Below are 18,446 nucleotides of genomic sequence, written 5' to 3' on the forward strand. Positions count from 1 at the left end.
TGAAACGCGGGTTTCTTAGCATGTGGGAGAAGGCCGCGGCGAGAATGCCGGTTGTCGCGCTTGCGTGTCGTTGCGGGGGCGGGTTGGAACCGTAGAGCATTGGAAGGGGGAGTGCGGGGTGGGGGTCTTGGGGAGGGACGCGGAGGTCCCGCGGTGGGGGCGGCAGCTGCACCGTAAACCCTCCGTGTGGACTGGGGGCCGTGCGAGAGTTGCGTGGGGTCATGGTCGGCCCCACGGCGGAGCCGGAACGGTTCTGCGCGGCCGTGTTTCCCGCCCTCCCTCCCCGGGCCGTGACGGGGTGAGGGACCAAGATGGCGGCGTCCAGTGCCGGAGCAGAGGGGGGGGTCCGGGGGAAGCCACCCGCCGTCACCCCCCAGCAGATTCGCGACCTCATCGATGGTGGCATCGCCCCCGAGGGCGCCGGCCCCGATGGGTGAGGAGGAGTGGCGGGGCCCCGCTGGCGCCGGGCTTGAGGGGGGCGGGGGGGCGGCCCGGCCGTGTGGCACTGGGGGGGGGGGGGGGCGGGGGAGGTTGAGGTGTCCTCGAAGTTATTGGGAGGCGCTGAGGGGTCCTGGGAGGCGACAGAAGTCGTTGGGGGCGTGCTGGGGGGCTCTGGTAGGTATTGGGAGTTATTGTGGGCGAGGGTACTGGGAAAAGAGGGCGTTGGGGTGTACTGGGAGAGATTGGGGAGCACTGGGAGGCAGCATTGGTGGGAGTAGGAGGTACTGGGAGCACTGGAGGGGCTAAGCGGCACTGGAAGGCAGTAGCAGAAACTGAGAGATACTGGGAGACACTGGTGTGTGCTGGGAGGCAGAGCTAGGTGGCACTGGGAGGGCAGGGGTGAGTAAGCGACCTGTGGAGTTCTGGTGTCCCCACAGCCTGAGTGAACTGAACTGGTCATGTACTGGGGCTCTGACCCAGAAAGCATGGGCTCACAGCGTGGGGGAACACTGAGAGTCACAGGAGTTACCGGTGGGCATTGGGGAATCTGGGAGGCACTGGGAGGCTGGGCTTTGGGAGTATCCAGCTAAAGCCAAGCAATTGCGGTTGCCCTCAGAGGCATGATACATCCTTGATCCAACCATCCTCAAATTTTGGCCTGTGGAGGGATGTTGGGGAGAGGCTGAAGGGCAGCACTTGCTGCAGGGCTGGCGTTGTGGGCATAGATGCTGGTGCCAGGAGCCAGCATTCCAGGTGCTGGGAACTCAGATGCATCCCTTATTTCAGAGATGTGCTGTGATCGTCAATCTGGTTTTGCTGCGCTTGGAAAATGAGCTCCCATCTCCTACTGGTCACATTAAATCCCCATCTGCAATTTCTGTTGGTCATCATGAAATGTTTAATGTGCACCTATTCATGTTATATTTTTTATTGGTTTATTAGTAATTAAAAGTCAGGGCTTAGGAGCTCTGGAGAAAGGGTTCTTGTAAGGGTAAGCCTGAAGGACAAGAGATTGGAAAGTGCTCTACGCATTTTTTTATTAAAGAAATTTCTCCAGGTCAGCACAGATGTTTCACTTGCTGTTCCTCTTAGGAAGGACACATCCGACTGGTCAGAATCAGCTAATGGATCTTCAGAAATGGATGCTCCCTCCTTGGAGTCCACCAGCAAAGAAGCCTATTTCAGCAGAGTGGAAACATTCACCATATCCTTTCTGATGCTGAGCTCCCAGCTGCCTCTCACCCTGCTTTGCTGTCGTCTTCCCCATGGCTTCCCCACAGGCTCTGTCTTTTCTTAGGCTTTTCTTTGGCCAAATAAATCCTGGCCAAAGCTTTGACTGTTTAATCCATAATTTATTGGGTTTTTGTCCTTAATGTGAGCACCCGCTGAAGTGGGCGGGCAAACCCCATGAGCTGTCTCCCCTGGTTTGTGCCAAGTATGGCTGGACCAATGTGGAGTGTGACATGTTGAAGTGCTCCAGCTGCCAGGCCTTCCTCTGCGTGAGCCTGCAGCTCATGTTTGACTTCAATAAGTGTATGTATGTGGCGTCCTGCGGGTAGGGGGGTGGTCTGTAGGGTTTTGGGGGTGTATATGCCTTGCTGTGTGTAAATGACTCCTGTAGTCTTGCCTTGGGTGGTGCTGGGTGTTTGATGTGGAGTCTCCTTCCCTGGAGACGTTCAAAACCTGCCTGGATGTGTTCCTGTGCCCCCTGCTCTGGGTGTGCCTGCTCAAGCAGGGGGGTTGGACAACATTATTTCCAGAAGTCCCTTCCAACCCGTACCATTCTGTGAAAATAAAGTGCAAGTCAAATACATTGCCTTTAGTTAATGAGCACATGGCAAAACTTCCTGCTTCTGTTGTCAGAGATGGGTTAGAATAGAATAGTTCCAGTTGGAAGGGATTTATGATGATCATCTAGTCCGACTGCCTGACCGCTTCAGGGCTGACCAAAAGTTAAAGCACATTATTAAGGGCATTGCCCAAATGCCTCTTAAACACTGACAAGGATGGGGCATGAACCACTTTTCTAGGAAGCCTGTTCCAGCATGTGGTCACCCTCTTGGTAAAGAAATGCTCCATGATATAAAGTCTGAACCTTCCCTGACGCAGCTTTGAGCCATTCCCATGTGTCCTGTCCCTGGATCCCAGGAAGAAGAGATCAGCACCTCCCTCTCCACTTCCCCTCAGCTCCTCAGGCTCCTTTTCTCCCAACTAGACAAGCCCAAAATCCTCAGCTGCTCCTCACAGGACATGCCTTCCAGCCTTGTCACCAGTTTTGTTGCTTTCCTCTGGAGTCATTCAAGGTCCTTAACGTGCTTTTGTAAGTTTTGTTTCCCAACTGCTCAGTCTGCTCCCCTGATCCTCCACTGAATTTTTCTAATGAGGGCTGTTGGTGGCGGCTGGTCACTGAGTGAGTCTGCTCAGGTGGTTGCATTTTTGTAATTTAATTAACTCCTCCACTGTAGTCCTTAAACTATTTGGACTGCCAGCGGTAAAGCTCTCACTCCTGTTGCCCTCACTGAGCTCCAGGCCCAGCACCAGTTTCATTCCCCTGCCCACAGAGCACCGGCCACTCCTGATGCCATGAGGCGCAAGCAGGGAGCAGTAACGGCTCCCGTCTCTCCCACGTTGGACAGCGTGGGGCTGAGAGTGCATCAGGAACGCCAGCCTCTGTGGTGTGCTCAGCCTCACGGTGTGAGTGTTGGTTGTGAGCCACAGGATGGTGATGGCCTGCGGTTTATCACCTGCCCAGACCTTCCTTTTACCTCCATCTGTCCTTTGCAGAAAGGTGTTTATTACCCCACCACAAATAAGCAGCATCTCCACTGCTCAGTTTCCTCGACTGCAACTCCCTGCTCTTGTTATCTGAAAGGTAGGAGAGAGCGCAGCCCTGGTGTCTGACGAATGCAGTGTGGGTCAAGTGTAATGGGGAGCTGCACGAGCACTTCCTTTTGGGTCACTCCGAATATTGACATCCGCTGTTTGTTCAGACTATCTTTTTTAAATAAACCTTGGCCTAATTATTCTTTTGGTAATTGCACTGGTTTAGGAAAATCTAAAATAATCAGAGGTTGCAAGAAGGGCTTGAAAAATAAATTATTTTCTCCTGAAAAGTGCAAATGAATTAAATTAAGTATCAAGTCTTTTTTTTTTTGGGAAGCTTGATTTCCAGACATGGCTGTGATTTGGCTCCTACAGCCAGGGTGGAGGGGTCAGGTGAGTTAGCTAGGGACTGGCAGCCGCCCAGGAGGTAAAACTGGCAAGAGCAGAAGGTCCCTGTGCCCGTGGTTGGTTTGAGCTGCATTTCCACCTCACTGCTGTGCAGTGTGGCAGGCTCCCCTGCTCCGTGGTCACTCTGCTTGGGAACGGGAGGGGATTTTGGCTGTGAGGAGGTGGAACTGCTCTGGTCACGCTTGCTGTTGTGGAGATAACCCCTCGAGCCAGCCTGCCTTCACTGCTGCAGGAACCGCCGCTCTGTGGCTGCCTGCAGGGAGGCTGGAGGTGCGGCAGCTCCTGGTGGGGAGGGAGATGAGCCTAGGGTGAGAGCTTCAGGCTCTGCAAGCTACAGCCTCAGGTGACATCTGTCACCTGAGCGGGAGGAGCAGGGAAGCCCTAGTAGCCTGGTGTCTTCCTCTCCTGGTTTGGTTTTCCCAATCATTCCCTGAGTAGGTGGCTCCGCAGGGGAGTAAAGTGAGCTTTGCCTTGCAGATAAGGAGCGCTGCATGGAGCTGAAGAAGGCCTTGTGTACCGCTCATGAGAAGTTCTGCTTCTGGCCAGACAGCCCCTGCCCAGGTTGGTGTCTCAGAGCCTGGCTAGTGCACATGGACAGGATCGTAGTCCTCTTTTTACCGCATGGGGACATTGAAATCCGCAGTGTCAGAGCAATGCCTGTTAGCAGCCTCAGCAAATAAACAACTGAGCCGTGGCTGGAGTCCCGGATCTTGAGTCCCAAGCTGGGCTATACCCAGCCTCTTTTAACTTTTGCATGCCTCCAGGGCAGTTAAAATGCTGTTCAGATTGTAACTGGGAGGGGACTGAGGAGGCTGTATGACACGGGATACTGAAGGGGTGCTAGAGGTCGTCTTCAAAGCTGTGCTGCACGAGGAAGGGTGGTTGCAAAGAAAAAGACTGTGTTCAGCTTTTCTTTTAAAAGCTGGGAGACCGTTAAGGGGAGAACTTGGCTGGTACCATCCTCTCTCTTGCCCTGTGGGATAAGGAGGGGGTGGGAAGGCTGGTAGCACAGCTCAGGCCTCCCGCATTTGCTTTCACCAGATCGCTTTGCTGTGTTGCTGGTGGATGAGCCCAGAGCCCTTCTCCAGGATTTCCTGGACCGCTTTCAGAGCCTGTGTCAGCTGGAGCTGCAGCTGCCCTCCCTTAGACCAGAAGATGTGAAAAACATGGTGAGTTCCCAGGTGCCCCTGAGATTGGGGGAGTTCAAGTTCCCGGTGACGATGCCAGGCATGCCTGTGCTTGCAAACCCTGACCAAGACAGTTGCGAGATTCAAACTGGAGACTCCAGCTTGCCAGGTGAGCAAAGCTCAGCCCTGCCTGCCTGTGTTAGTGGTCTGTCATCGCCTTGGCTTTCTCCTCGGATGTTCCCCACGTGGTGACTTCACCTGGTGTTTCTGGAAGCATGTAAAAGGGAGTTTGGAAAGACTTATCTGCAGGCCCTTGACCAATGCAGGCATGGCTGGCTCACGTCACCATGATGTTGCTGGTGGGAAGTGGGGTGTAGTGTTTGGTTCCCACTCTGTGCCTTTCCCAGCATGTGAGGTGCTATCTGGTGCCTGGCAGAAGTGATTTGGGGTCCCACAAACTCCTTTGAGAGCAATCCCTGGCAGCTCCCACCCCTGTTGATTGCCTCCAAGCATTCCATGAGGTGCGGCAACCTGTAGATCGCTCCTTCAGCTGGGATCCCACAAGACTGGAGACAGTCATTGTGTTAGGTGGGATGAGGAGTTTTGGGTGCCAGAGGCTGCCCCGGAGCAGAGATGTGAGCAGAGGCTGGTGAAGGTGAAGGAGGCCAAGGAGTGCAGTACAGAGGGGCCTCTTGTGCAAGGCAGTCGTGTGAGGAGGCTCAGCGTACAGGGGGGAAGAGCAGGAGCTACAGCACAAGAGGCTGAGGCATCACTGCAGCCAGGAGCAAGTGTGAGATTGCCTCCATGTAGGGACCTGGCCAGGCCCTGCTCTACTCCAGCCAAGTCTGGCTTGTTGGGCACCCGCTCACTGGGAAACAGATGGCTCTCAGCAGCGAGAAGCTGTGCAGGAGCAGGGAACTCTTCATCCATTAAGCAGAAAACACGGAGGTGTTATATGGTTGCCACCGTAGGCTGGCTGAGCTTTGAAACTCGGCAGAGCCTCCTGAGAAGAGACAGTGTAAAGCCAACGGATGCATCGCATCTCCACATCTAACTCCCCAGCTGTCCCACTATCAGCAAGGTCTGGAGCGTTCGGGGACTCTTTTCTCACTGTGTTTCAGCAATGGCCCCAGAAGCGCTCATGGTTTGCCTGAGCAAGGGAAAACAGAGCTTCTGCTGCCTTGCTGGGATCAGAGGGACAGATGGGGGCTGTTCGGGCTCGTGCTTGCTGTGAGCGGTGGCACCATGACCTGCTCCACTGTTCCCACATGTGCTCGGGGGATCAAATAGTGCTTGAATCAAGTCCACGCCACTGGGAGAGTCAGACAGGCCCAAGGCAGGAGGAAGCCATTGCTCTGTATGGCTTTTGCCTGTTAACCAGAGTAGAAGTGCTAAGGGTGTTAGCTCATGCACCCAGCCCTTTTGGGGAGCAAAAAAGGGATTTTTCTCCATGTAGGATGTGGTTTGTGAGTAGAAGCAGTATGTTTTATCAGACTGCTGCTGACCGCCAGCTCTGTCTGCCACCTTTCTCCACCCCACAGTCCCTGACTGAGGAGAAGATCAGTCTGCTCTTCCAGCTAATCGGGGAGGAACTCGAGCACAAAACAGAGGGAGAGAAACCACCGATGAAGTTTGCCACGGAAATCCTGCCAGTGCACGTTCCTGCCTGCATCCTGGCTCTGTGCGGCTGGACTTGCAGGTGGGTAGTGCTGTAGGACTGGTACTGAGGCATCTGCCGTGCTTTGTGGTTGCTGGTGAAACCTGTCAGAGGCCAGAGGAATGCGGATGTCCCTCCTCTGAAATGTTCTCTGTCCCCTGTTTCACTATTTTATTATTATCTCCAGCCATTAAAACTGACAGACTTCCAGAAACCCCAATCTAAAATAGATGTTTCCCTGAGACGGCAAAGAGTCTAAAACAACTGAGCTGTCAGTTGCCCCACTCGTTGCTAATTTAGATGTTGAAGTCAGTCCTTGAGATGTCATCCTCAGTAATGCTTTCATTGCTCATCAGGCTCACAGGAAGGGAGGGAAGGTTTATGACCTGAAGGTTCATGGCTTCCCAAAGCGTGTGCTGTGGGCAGAACAGCCACGCTGTCTGTGCCTGAGGCAGCTTGCTGAAGGTGATCTCTTACAGTGCAGGCTGGAAAGGGGCTTACGGTTGGGAAGAGCAGAGCTGCTGCTGTGGCTGGGCAGCTCAGGGGCTGAGGATGGGGATACTCTCAGCTGATATGCCATAAATGAGTGCTCTTGCTTTATGGCAAGCCAAAATATAACTGAGCCAGGTTAAATCAATGCTGTAAATGGGTTTTAATGGACTTGTTCTACTTCCTAGCACACAGAGCTACAAAACAGTAAGTCTGTGCCTCATCCAAGGGGCGCTGATATCTTGAAACGTGCTGGCTCAGGTACCTGCAACTGAGACCATTCCTATGCTTTGCCAAATACCTGCATCTGTTCTGAAAGCTGAGATTTTGGGGAAGGGCCCAAGCTCATCCCTGACCTTCTCTTGTGACTTGGCTCTGTCCCCGCAGCACTGCGTCTGGTTCCATGCACCTCTCGGTGATCACCTGCTCCCGCTGCATGAGGAAGGTGGGACTGTGGGGCTTTCACCAGCTGGAGTCTCTGGGGCCGGAGCTGGACTCCTGCAGCCCAAGCAGCACACCGCCAGCACCTGCTGAGCGCTTCCCGCTCGTGTCCACTTCTCCACGCAGGATGCTTACACGGAGCCAGGACACGCTCCCTCAGGGCTCTGAGCAGGTATGGCCCAGTTCAACTAGCCCGTGAGCTTGGGACGTCTGGGTGATAGAGGGGCACAGAGGAGTTGAGACTGATGTAGGTTGGGTGTCCACTGCCTTTTACCTTGAAAGAGGCTCATCTTGGTGCTGTGTCTTCAGCCATGGGCAACATCCAACAGAAGTGGGTTGCTGCTGCCTTTCCCCCTGCCCTTTGCAGCTCTCTGTCCTCCCTCAGCCCTCCTGTGGGGAGGCAAAAAAAGGGCCTTTCCAGCCAGGATACTGAGGCTTGTCTAACTTGGGATGCTCCCAATCAGGGGTTGCCTTCACCTGTGTCCAACTAGACACATCTAAGATGCTCCTGGTATGAATGGAAGGTGGCATGGCTCCTGCCAGGATGGCTGAGAAGGCTTTGATCTCTTGTTTGAGCTGGGCAGGGCCCCCCTGTCCACTTCAGGTAGAGGACATGCTGATGACCAGAGGAGCTCTACTAATTCCTTGTTCTTTCCCCACTGGCAGCATGATAAGAGCCCATCCCCAGCCATCTCTCGCCTGCGGGGTTGGGACTCTCCCATCCCTGTGGACCGGAGTGAGTTGGAGGTGGCCAGCCCCACTTTGAGGAGCCGCCCGGTCACCCGCAGCATGGGTCAGGGGGACAACATGGAAGTGCCATCCAGTCCTCTCCGCAAAGCCAAGCGGGCACGGCTCTGCTCCTCCAGCAGCTCGGTGAGTGACTCAGGTGAAGGCTCAAGGAGAGCCTTGGTGGGGTGGAGAAGGATCTGGGCAGGCTGCTCCTGATCCGGGGACCAGTGTTGTCCCTGTAGCGCAGCACTGGGCCAGCTCAGGGCTGGTGTTGAGGCATGGAGAGGGTTTTATCATGTCACTGGAGTCAATTTTGAATGATGCTGTCGCTGTCCTTCACTGTCATCTCCTTCCCCACCCAGGACACTTCTGTGAGGAGCTTCTTTGACCCCAGCTCACAGCATCGCGACTGGTGTCCCTGGGTCAATGCAGTGGAGGGAGGGGAGGTCCTGGAGGATACCACAACCGAGACAGAGAAGGAGCCTGCGAAAGCAGAGCCGGGCTGGCGGGTGGTACTGAACACGCTCCTCGCCACCAGAAAGTGCGACAGAGTGCCTGAGACAGAGCCTGTGGTGAGCCTGCGGGATCCCCAGCCCTGAAACCAAGTGCTCAAACACCGCTTGTTCCAGCCTTGCCCTGGGCTGAAAGCCTTTGGGCAGAGTGGGGTAGATGGGCTTCATTCGGTCTAAATGCAAACCCAGCTGAGTGACAAGGACCAAGCGTGTGTCTGTGGAGTCTCGGCTTCCCCTCCAGCTGTGCTGACAGCCTCTCGGCTGGGTCTCATCCGTTACAATGATGTGTTGTGTGCAGATCTGCCCAAGGGCTGCTATAAATAACAGCCTTTCCCAAGCGGCTCAGCGCTGCCCAAGATCCAGTTTCACTTCACGTCCCGATAGAGAGCTCCTGACCCTCTCTGCAGGCATCCTGACCACAGGCTCCTGTGGCTGCCAGCCCCAGGCTGTTGGACTGGTGGGTTTGCTGGGCCAGGGGAGCAGAGCTGAGGGCACAGTCCCCCTCCTTGAGTGTCTGTGGAGCAGCCGGTACCTGCTGCTGTCTCCCTGGGCCCCATTATCCGCTTGGATTCCTCCTGCTGTCTCCCCCCTGCTTTGCTTGGTGCTGAGCTGCAGGAACCGGTGGAACAGTCCTGCTTCAGAATTTGTCTTGGGGACTTGGTGGGATTTGTGTCCCCAACAGTTCGGTCCCTTCTGGCTGTGCCACGTGCTGGGAAAACACCCGCAGGTCCTGTAGGACCAGACACAAGTAGGAGGCAAGAGCCCCAGCTGGAGCAGGGATGACCGGAGTCCCGTCCTGCTTCTTGCTTGCAGTCACCTCGCTGTTCTCCCCTCTAGTTCTGGTAAAAAGGGCTAACAAAGAAGAGGAACAAATGGATGTCCTGGCAGACAGTTAGGGTATTTCAGATGGGGTTTCTTTTCGCCACTGTTTCTCCTTGCATGCTTTGGAGTCAGGTCCGTGGCAGTTGCAGATCCTGTTGTGGTGCTTTAACCTCCGGTTGTCGCTTTGCTCCCCTCTCTCGCAGAGTCTCTCGGTGAAGTCCTGCAAGGTGTTCCGCATTTTCCGGCAGTGGGAGAGCATGAATTCCTCCTGAACAGTCCACTGCCTCTGCGAACTGCTACCTGGCTGGTGGCATGGGGCATTGCGTCGGTCCAGCAGAGACCCACTTCACAGTCGTTTCCGTGGCAGCTCCGTGCCCTGGGAAGGGGATGCTGAGGAGGCTCCACGCCAAACAGAGCTCCCAGCAGCTGCTGGGATCCCCTCCTCTCTGACTGCCTTCCTTGAAGCTCCCTGCCTTCACAAATTGCTGCTGTAGCCCTTGGCCCCGAGGGCTTCAACAGCCCCATCTGGAGCAGGGATGTGCTATAGGTGTGCGGGGCGAACGAGGAGACGTGGCCACCTTGTGAAGGTGACCATCTTGTCCAGCTGTGACCCGCCACCAGCGGCGCAGGGAAGTGACGCCAGGTGGGAATAAACATTTCACTTTTGTTTTTTTTTTTTTTCCTTGCTGCTGGTGCAGTGCTTCTTCCTGGGGCAGGGTGAGCTCTGGACCTAGGACACAGCACCCATATCCCTTGGGATGCTCGTGTTTGGGGGGATCAGTGTCTGGCTGCCTCCCTCTCCTGTTTCCCACTCTTTGTTTCATCGTCTCCCCTGCCTGATGTGGGCTCTTTGCCAGCGGCTCAGCCCCTGGACACGCAGAGATGCCCCCAGCCTCATACCCTGATGCTTGCCAGCGTCTGCCCCAGCAATTGACTGCCCAAAGCAGATTTAGTCAGGGGCTGACAGCCTTCCCAGGGTGATAAATCACCTGACCCAGAGTACAGGGGAGGCTGGGACGCTGCCAAAACCCTGGAAGGAGACGGGTTAGGGCTTCCCACGGCTCAGGGCCACGAGGCTGGGTGCTGAGCAGGGACTGGTCTCCGTGGAAGGGGGAGAAGAAGCCAAGAAGGGAGAACCTGATCTGTCATCTCTGTCCTCGAGGATGTCAGGAAAGGGGCTTTGGGGAGGGCTCAGGCTACACAGATGAACCAGGCACGGTTGAACCTCCTCACCCCAAGTCTGCCATGGCCACACAGATGTGGGTGAAGGCACAGGGACATGTCATTCCCCCGCCCCTTTTTTTCTTTGAAGCAAAGGAGCCCCCTTCAGAGGAGAAGCCCCTGCCTCGGTTTCCCCAGCCTCAGCTCTGGGGTTTCTTCTGCGTCTCAGCTTGCCCCATCCCCTTTGGGGCATTTTCTGGCTACCCCATGCCTGGGGAGGCAGTGGCTGCCTTGGTCAGGGCTGATCCCTGCTCTCACTGCACCCCAAAATGGGTGGGTTCACCTGCCCACCTGGGGTTTCTTCTGGAAGACACCCTTTACCTGTGGGCTCCTTGGGTAGGTGCTGGCAGGAACCCCCCTGGGGAGCAGCAGGGCCGGAGTTTGGGGGGGTCATCCTCCTTTCCTAAGAGGGTCCTAATTGTGTGGCCCTAATGAGGAGTTGCTTCACCCCACGGCCATGCTGGGCTGGGACTTGGGGCAGAGATGGGGGTGCACTCCCCCACCACACATCCTGGGTGGGCTGGGCTCTGCAGTAGGGCTTGGAGGAGCCCCTTCCCCAGCTGCCTGCACCCATGGATCCCCTTGTCCCCAACAGCCATGGCTTCCCCTGGCTCCCCTCATTCCCCCACAGCTCCCCACACTCTTTATAGCTCCCCACAACTTGCTGTGGGTCCCTGTAGCTCCCCTGCTCCCCAGAACTACTCTGGCTACCCCTTTTCCAGTGGCTTCCCCCCAGCTCCCTATAGCTTCATGGTCAGTGAACCACCCCAAAACCATGGGGTGCAGTCGTGGTGGGGGATGATGTTCCCCACACTGTGGTGGGCAAAGCCAGCTGCACCCCCCACCCCACCCATGCACCTCCATTTTCAGACCTGGGAGGGCTCAGAGGACCCCCAAACCTGCTGTGCACCCACACACAGGGGTCTGGGTGCTGGTAGAGTGGTCTTAAGGCATCCCAAAAGGGATTGGATGCTATCGTAGTCCCTGTCACCCTGAAATTATCCTTGTTTCAAAACTATGGTACCGCACAGATGAAATATAAAGGTTTATGAGGAAATCCTGGTATTCCCCTCCTGTTCTCCCAGTTGCTTGGAACCAGTCAGGGACTATCAAGGGTTTGAAAGATTGGGGGACCCTCTATGCCAACCTCTCCCACTGCCCTGCTCAAATATAACCCTGTTTCTCTTTGTCTCCCCAAATTCCTCCCAGCATAGCTTACCTGGGGTGTGGATGTGACCCCCCCTCAGGTGCGTTACCCCCTACCCCAGCCAGACTCAGGGCTGGAGGGGCACGTTGGGGCATTAAATGGAGGAAGTTCTTCCCCACAGACACTCGTGGGGTGAGGTTCCCCCTTTTTCTCAGACTTTTTGGAGTTCTTTGGCCATGTCTCCTCCCCACGTGGGGAGGAAGCATTGGGGCAAATTTTGGGGTGATGCTGGGGTCAGGAATGCGGGATGTCCGCCCCGGGCGTGGAGTTGCCACGCCAGAACCCCGCCGGTGTGAGACACCCATTAGCACCGTCGTCACGCGCCCCGCTGACACCTTTGGGGTGCTGGCAGATGCTTCCCTGCCCCGTCCGGTTGGGTAAACTGAGGCACCGGGAAATGCTTTGCCAGTGTCGCACCGGAAAACCGGGGTGGTGACTCGTGCTGCAAGGCCTGGACATCCACCACGTGCCCGGTTTTTAATCCGGGGGGGGGAGGTTTGCGTTTTACGGTGCCTTTTCAAGGGTGACACTGGGGTGTCACCCCCTGCCCTGGACCCCTGCGCTGCGTCCCCTCCCCCGCCTCCGGTCCCGGCGGGGTCTCGAACCTGCGGCCCTTCGAAGAGACGCCCACCCCCGCTGCACTACAACTCCCGGCGTGCTCCGGGGCGGGCGGGACCGGCGCGGCGTTGCCTGCGCAACCAATGGTGACGGTGCGGGGCGGTGAGGTCACTGCGGGTGACGTCAGGGGTCCAGAGAGAGGCTCCGGCAGAGGCGACCGGAGCGGGGCTCGCGGCTGAGGGAGCGCGAGGAGGCGCGGGCGGGGGGGGCCCGGGCGGCAGCACCGGCGACACCGGCGGCAAAACAGGAGGAGGAGGGCGGCGGCGACAGCGACAGCGGCGACAGCGGGGGGGGTCCCAGCGTCTCGGAGCCCGGCGCCCCCCCGCTCCCCTCGGTGCCGGGCGTCCCCGGTCCGCGGCGGCGGCGGCGCTGACAGCCCGCCCGGAGCACCGGGGGCGGCCGCGGCCACCATGTCCTCCCCCAGCCCGGGCAAGAGGCGGATGGACACCGACGTGGTCAAGCTGTATCCTTCCCGCACCACCACCCCCCTCCCCAAAACCGGGGAGGGGGGGCGTTTGGGGGCGTCCCTCCGCTGGCAGCCCCGGGGGGGGAACCCGCCTCCTCGGCCGGGCCTCGCACCGGGGACGTCGACGACGGGGGTAACCGGGGAACCCCCTCCAGTGTCGCCCCCACCCCGGCGGGCGGCGGCAGCGCCCCTTTCTAAAGCCAGGCCTAGGCCTCTCCCTAGAGCTGGGGGGGTTGGACCTGCAAACCCCCAAACCCCCCGTGTTGTGAGGGTCCCCCATTACGGGAGGGGAGGCCTAACACACCCCCCACCATCCTTATTTTAGGGGGAGGTTTATCCCCTTCCATGGCTTGACAGCCAGCAGCTGGGGTGCCCTGGGGGTGTCCCTGCAGGTGTCGTCCCCCCACCCCTTGGTGACTGCCTCCCTCCCAACCTGGGTGCCCTGCACCCCCCCCCCCCCCAGCCTGTGGCCCAGCCACCGGGGGAGGGCGAGGAAGGGGAGAGCAGCCACAGCCCAAAGAAAGGCTTTTGTGGTGTTTATTATTATTTACTCTTTGATTTCAGCCTGCGGTTCACAAAGCTTCTGGTGCTGGCTTAGGGATTTAATTTGGGGGGGGGAGCAGTGGGGGATATGCCCCCCACCGCCCTGGGGACTGGCCACGGCTGGGTGATGGGGGGGCTTGGGACAGCGGGCTGGGGCCCGCAGCCCATCTTGCAAATGGTCCCGTTTATGTAACGCTCCAGGTTGGGTTAGGCTTTATTATTTTTATTCCCCCCCCCCCCCCCCCCCCCCGCCCTTATGTGATAGATCTGTTTATATTTTTCCTTCTTCATTTTTATTCTTGGCCCTTTACAGGGTGGCGAATCCTTTTTCTCCCTGTCTGGAGTGTGGGTGGCGTTGAAAAATATAATTGGGAATTTGGTTCTAGGATTGTTTTATTAATAGTTTTTGTTTACAAGGTGGCAGTGTGTGCTGGAGGGGTTAGAAATGACAAGAGTGGCTGAAATGTTTTTCAGCTCTTGTTGACTGAACGTGCCTGACCTCCCGCAGCCAGGACTCGGGTCTGGTGGCTCTAACTTGGCGTGTCGAGGGGTCGAGAAATGGGTCTGATTTAGTTTCCAGAGAGAGATAAACAAACTCACTTGGATTTTGTGTTGGTTTTTTTTTTGGAGGGGGGTGGGAGGGAGGAGCAGCACCGCTCCTGTTTGTAGCATAGGGTGGCTTATCGAAGGAAACTTCTGTTTGACGTTCAGCCTGCGCGTTCTCTCTACAAAGCTGCTCTTCGTATATTTTTCGCCTTGTTTTTAAGCAAATAGGAAATGACTACCGATCATGCTTGAATCTGAGCTATTTTTATCCGGGGGTTTAAAGTTACACACATGTCAGACTCTGCCGAACGCCAATTGCGATCAATGCTTAATCGCACCGGGAGGAGGGTCGGGATTTCCAGCTGTTTAGTGTGGAGGGGGGAAAAATAAAATCTTCCTTAGGGATAGTCTGGAAAGAGGTCTGGGCTGGAGAGGGGCTGAGGCCCAACCTGATCCGCTGCTGCTCTCCTTTCCCCTCCCCCCCCCCCCCCCTTTTTTATTTTTCTTCCCCCTTTTTGTTCGATTTCTAGCCAGCATCTTCAGCGATGGCAGCATTTTAGGAGACAAAGAGCAGGTTTTTTCTGAAGTGGCTTCGCTTGCTCTGTGTTTCTAGCAGCGGCCGGGCTGTGTGGTGGTAGGTAGAAAGCCCCGAATATCTGGCATTCCTCCCGACGCTGGGTAGTTTCCGCTCTGCTCTCTTTCTCCCCCCCCCCGACAAAAGAAACCCAAGGTTTTTCCAAAAGCGAAGCTCATGTTGTGAGCAAAGCCTTCCCGGTGTTTTGAGGGGTGAGGGTTAGAGCGGTCGGTCTCCTGTGGACAACAAACTTAGGAAGTTGGATGTGTCAGATGACTCTCCTCACCACTCCTCCCTCCCCAGCCTTTTTTGTTTGTCTGCCTGGCTTGCCTTGCCTGCCCGGGTGAGCGCAGCTCGCTAGGCCCAGGCTCCCGAGACGCTTCCCTGGGGAATCTTCCTCTCTGGAAGCTGGTCTGAAATAAGGGGCTGGTTCCAGACATGGGAGCAAGGAGGGTCTTGGTGGTGACCAAAGGAAAGAGGGCTCGACTGAAGGAATGTACTTGAAGACTGCTCCTCCCTGGGGCTTGAGGGTTTTGTTTTTGTGTTGGGTTTTCCTCCACCCCCTCACCCCCCCACCCCCCCCGCCTTCTTTTTTGCTGCCATTTTCATTACAGTTTCCCTTTTCAGTCCCTTTTCGTGTCTCTGATGGAGAATAATGGCATGGATTTATGGCCTGCCAAGGGCTACCTTTTTGAGTAGGGAGGGGGTGATGGCCGGAGTGAATAACACCGCTGCCTTCTCCTGCTTTGACAGGTTTAGGAGCCGAGCTGGGTCTTTTTATTATTCCTATTTTCAATCCTAACACGTCCGTGTCCTTTTGTGGATGCCTCTTTGTGAGCAGGGAAGGGGAGAGGTTGCTCGGCTCTCTGGAGCTTGAGGGGGGGCAGGCAGAGCTCTGTGTGTGTGCGTTAATGTGTTGAACTGATGTTTAATAATCGCCTGGACGATTATGTGCTGAAACTCTGAGTCACTCATTGTTTCTCTCCCTGATCGTGCTCGGAACGTTGTGCAAACCCTGGGGAAGGGCCTGTAGTGGGGAGCCACACTGCCTTCCTCCCCTCCTGGGGGGCTGCTGCCCCCCACCACGCTTACTGAAGTTTTCTGGATGACCTGTGTACCCACAGAGTGGGGGGCGCTGCCTGCCCCCCACCTGTGAGCGTGGCTTTGCAAGGAGGCTCTGTGTCCCCCAAAACGCCTCGGGACCCGCTCGCCCGTGGCCTGGAAGCGTGGGGATGTCCCGTGGGCCTGCCGGGAAGCACTCAAGCTCAAGGCCAGGCCTCTCCAGGTAGCCCCCAGCCCAGGCGCCCCAACCCCAACGACTGCAGGGTGCCGGAAGGTGGGGGGATCCCATCCCCGGTTCCCCCCAACTTCGGGGCGAGCTGCTGGCCTTGGAGCTGTGTTTGTAGGCAAGAGGCCTCGGGCAGAGCTCGCAACTCCGCGGATTGGCTGCTCTGTTACTACCCGGAAACCGGGGCCGGGGCGGAGCGAGCCGGCAGCTGATGGGGTGCCCCAGCCAGCGTGTTTACACCCATGGGGGGGGGGACACGCACCCCGCAGCGCCCCCAGACCACGGGGCCCTTTTCCGCCGGCCGCAGCCGTTCCAAGCTGGGGTTTATTGTTCTGCGCCGGGGAGCAACACGGGCACTCCAGGGCGAGCTGTTGCAGCCTTCCCTTGGACGGGAGTTTATTTTACACTGATTTATTTTCCTCCTTTTGTGGATAGATGCTTCTGGCTGGGTTGTAGTCCCCAAGCTCTATTTTTGAGCATCGAGGCTGGTAAAGGGAAGTGTCACCCTGTTCTGTGCATGAAAGGAATTATAAATAGTGCCCAGCTTCATTTGAATCTCCCTGTTCTGACCAGTTTACAGAGCTGAAGGTTTGTAGCACACGTCAGAGCTACCGGGGAGAGTAATACACGGAGCGTTGCGCTCCCTTCTAATTTTAGGCTCATCCTGAGTCAAGGAGAATAAAGGTACAAAGCTCCTTAGTTTACCTGCGGAGTATTTTGTAATCGCAAAACTCCCTGTGTTTACTCCACTGAGATCAGCTGAGGCAAAGGGTAGGACAGTTTACATTTGGGATAAATTCCTTTTTATGTTCGTTATAGGCTTACACCGCACTTATCATCCTATTTGAACACCTTCCAAGAGTCGCGTTGAGCAATACGACCGTCACGTGGCTTTGTTCGCTTTGGCCTGTCCCCAGGGGAAGAGCATGTGCGCTGGAATGTCTTGCTTTGGTAGGGTTTGGTGGTGTTTTGTTGTTGGGTTTTTTGGTTGGTTTGTTGGTTTGGTTTGGTTTGGTTTTTTAAAGGATAGACATTTCTGGAAATTTTTATAAGTCAGAATGTAAATTTTAAAATGGCATGCTACACTTCTTTCTGCTCTACTTCTGGGGCTTCGTTTTAATGAGGTCTCCAGGGATGAGGGTAATCGCGTGGTGGTACTTCAAAACGCACAAAGACATGGTGACGGCCCCGTTTCAGAACTAGGAGGCCCCCCCACTGTCCCCAAAGCAGCCAGAAATGCTGGCACAGGTTGTGGCTTATAAATAAAATCGAGTTAAACGCGGCTCAGGACGTATAGTTGCTACCTGCCGTTACAAAAACTTTAAATCTCTGGATCATTCTGCCAAAACCAACCCAACTAGAGGAAAAAAAAATCATCTTTGTTGCCTAAATAACAACTTTTCGAGGGTATCATCTTGCTGCTTTTAGAGCTGAATGCGGCGTCTTTGCTGGTGGCTGGGGTTTTTCTTTCCCTCCCCCCCGAAAGGACGGGCTCTTGGCTGGAACTGTAAGTTCACTCTTCCATTGTTGCCTTGTCAGTTTGATCGCGGAGGCTATTGAAGCTGGGGCTTGTCGAACAGACCTGAAAGCACGGTGCACCTGCTTAATCATATAATTGCGATGGTCCTTGAGATGAAACTGTAGAATATGAATTTGGTTAAGGCGGCTTGGAGCGGAGTGCCTGTTCTAGCTTGACATCCCAGCCCTATTTAAAATAAGAAAAATAAAGCCTTTGTATCGCTCTGTGTTTGGGTAATTTTAACTATTTCTCTGTCTCATTCCCCAGACTTGGAGCAGTGATTTTGGTATTCTGAATGGTAGCTAGTCATCTTTAGGATTATGCTTAAGGTACCCAGTTCTTAAGACTAAACTGGCCTTAGATTACTAAATGCCGATTAAACAAATCGTGGAGGCTGTTTCTTTGTAGTAACAGTTTAAAAAAAAAAAAGTGCATGCAGGATTTCAGTAAAACTAGTGGCTTGCCTTGTAAAATGGTGTCCCTGCTCTCCTTTCTGCTGCTGTGTCTAGAAGGGCGTGCTTGATAATTCTTCTCTCTTTTCCAGTGAAGCTGTACCGTGATCTAAGCAGGCTTGGATTTGTAGTAGGTGATTGTTTTTAAGTGTCATCGCGACTATCTTACAATCCCAGCAAGCTTTTGGAAACGCATCTCACTGAGTGCACTCCCACGTGTTCAACATTTCTTAGCAGCAGCAGCCAATAACGTTAGCTTCGAGCATGGCTGCAAATCTTGCAAACCCTGTTAAAGTCTTAATATGTAGGATTAAGCAGAAGATGCCCCTGATGAGGCTCTGCATTGTTTCATTTGCCAGGGAAATACTACATTTAATCTTCATGTAAGTACGGCTTGCGTTTTGTCCTGGTTCTGGCATGAAAATCACATTTTTTTAAAAAAAAAAAAACAACAAACAAAACAACATAAAAAACAATCTTAAGAAAAGCTTATAAGCAAAGCCTTGAGGTTGCTGGACGCTTGCTTTGTTGATACCTGAGTGCAAAGCAGGAGGAGCTGCCCC

General features: G+C 55.3%; 2 protein-coding genes across 3 annotated transcripts in view; both read left to right on the top strand.

The window, feature by feature from the left end:
- Positions 1–25: 25 nt before the first annotated feature.
- Positions 26–10,129, top strand: ZC3HC1 (zinc finger C3HC-type containing 1). The gene is made up of 10 exons (XM_075081724.1): positions 26–433; positions 1,534–1,645; positions 1,824–1,974; positions 4,150–4,233; positions 4,714–4,841; positions 6,341–6,498; positions 7,333–7,558; positions 8,053–8,259; positions 8,478–8,687; positions 9,653–10,129. Exons 1-10 carry the CDS (start codon positions 312–314, stop codon positions 9,719–9,721), a joined length of 1,467 nt encoding a protein of 488 aa, XP_074937825.1. The 5' UTR covers positions 26–311; the 3' UTR covers positions 9,722–10,129.
- A 2,476-nt stretch (positions 10,130–12,605) lies between these two features.
- The window catches only part of UBE2H (ubiquitin conjugating enzyme E2 H), a 54,543-nt gene continuing 48,702 nt past the window's right edge, over positions 12,606–18,446 (top strand). Inside the window, exon 1 of one of the 2 annotated variants that reach the window (XM_075081727.1) lies at positions 12,606–12,958. In XM_075081727.1, coding sequence (XP_074937828.1) covers positions 12,906–12,958 — 53 coding nt within the window. In that variant the 5' untranslated portion in view covers positions 12,606–12,905. The remainder of the gene's footprint in view (positions 12,959–18,446) is intronic. The other variant, XM_075081728.1, reaches the window with a different exon arrangement.

This window comes from Phalacrocorax aristotelis, chromosome 1 (genome assembly GCF_949628215.1).
Source record: "Phalacrocorax aristotelis chromosome 1, bGulAri2.1, whole genome shotgun sequence".
In the NCBI taxonomy this organism is placed as follows: domain Eukaryota; kingdom Metazoa; phylum Chordata; class Aves; order Suliformes; family Phalacrocoracidae; genus Phalacrocorax; species Phalacrocorax aristotelis.

Bases quoted from the DNA above. Each gene is read 5' to 3' on its own strand.
- ZC3HC1 (XM_075081724.1), top strand. From the start codon at position 312: ATGGCGGCGTCCAGTGCCGGAGCAGAGGGGGGGGTCCGGGGGAAGCCA. The intron at 434-1,533 runs GTGAGGAGGAGT...TGTTCCTCTTAG, and splicing joins GAGGGCGCCGGCCCCGATGG to GAAGGACACATCCGACTGGT. The intron at 8,260-8,477 runs GTGAGTGACTCA...TTCCCCACCCAG, and splicing joins TCTGCTCCTCCAGCAGCTCG to GACACTTCTGTGAGGAGCTT.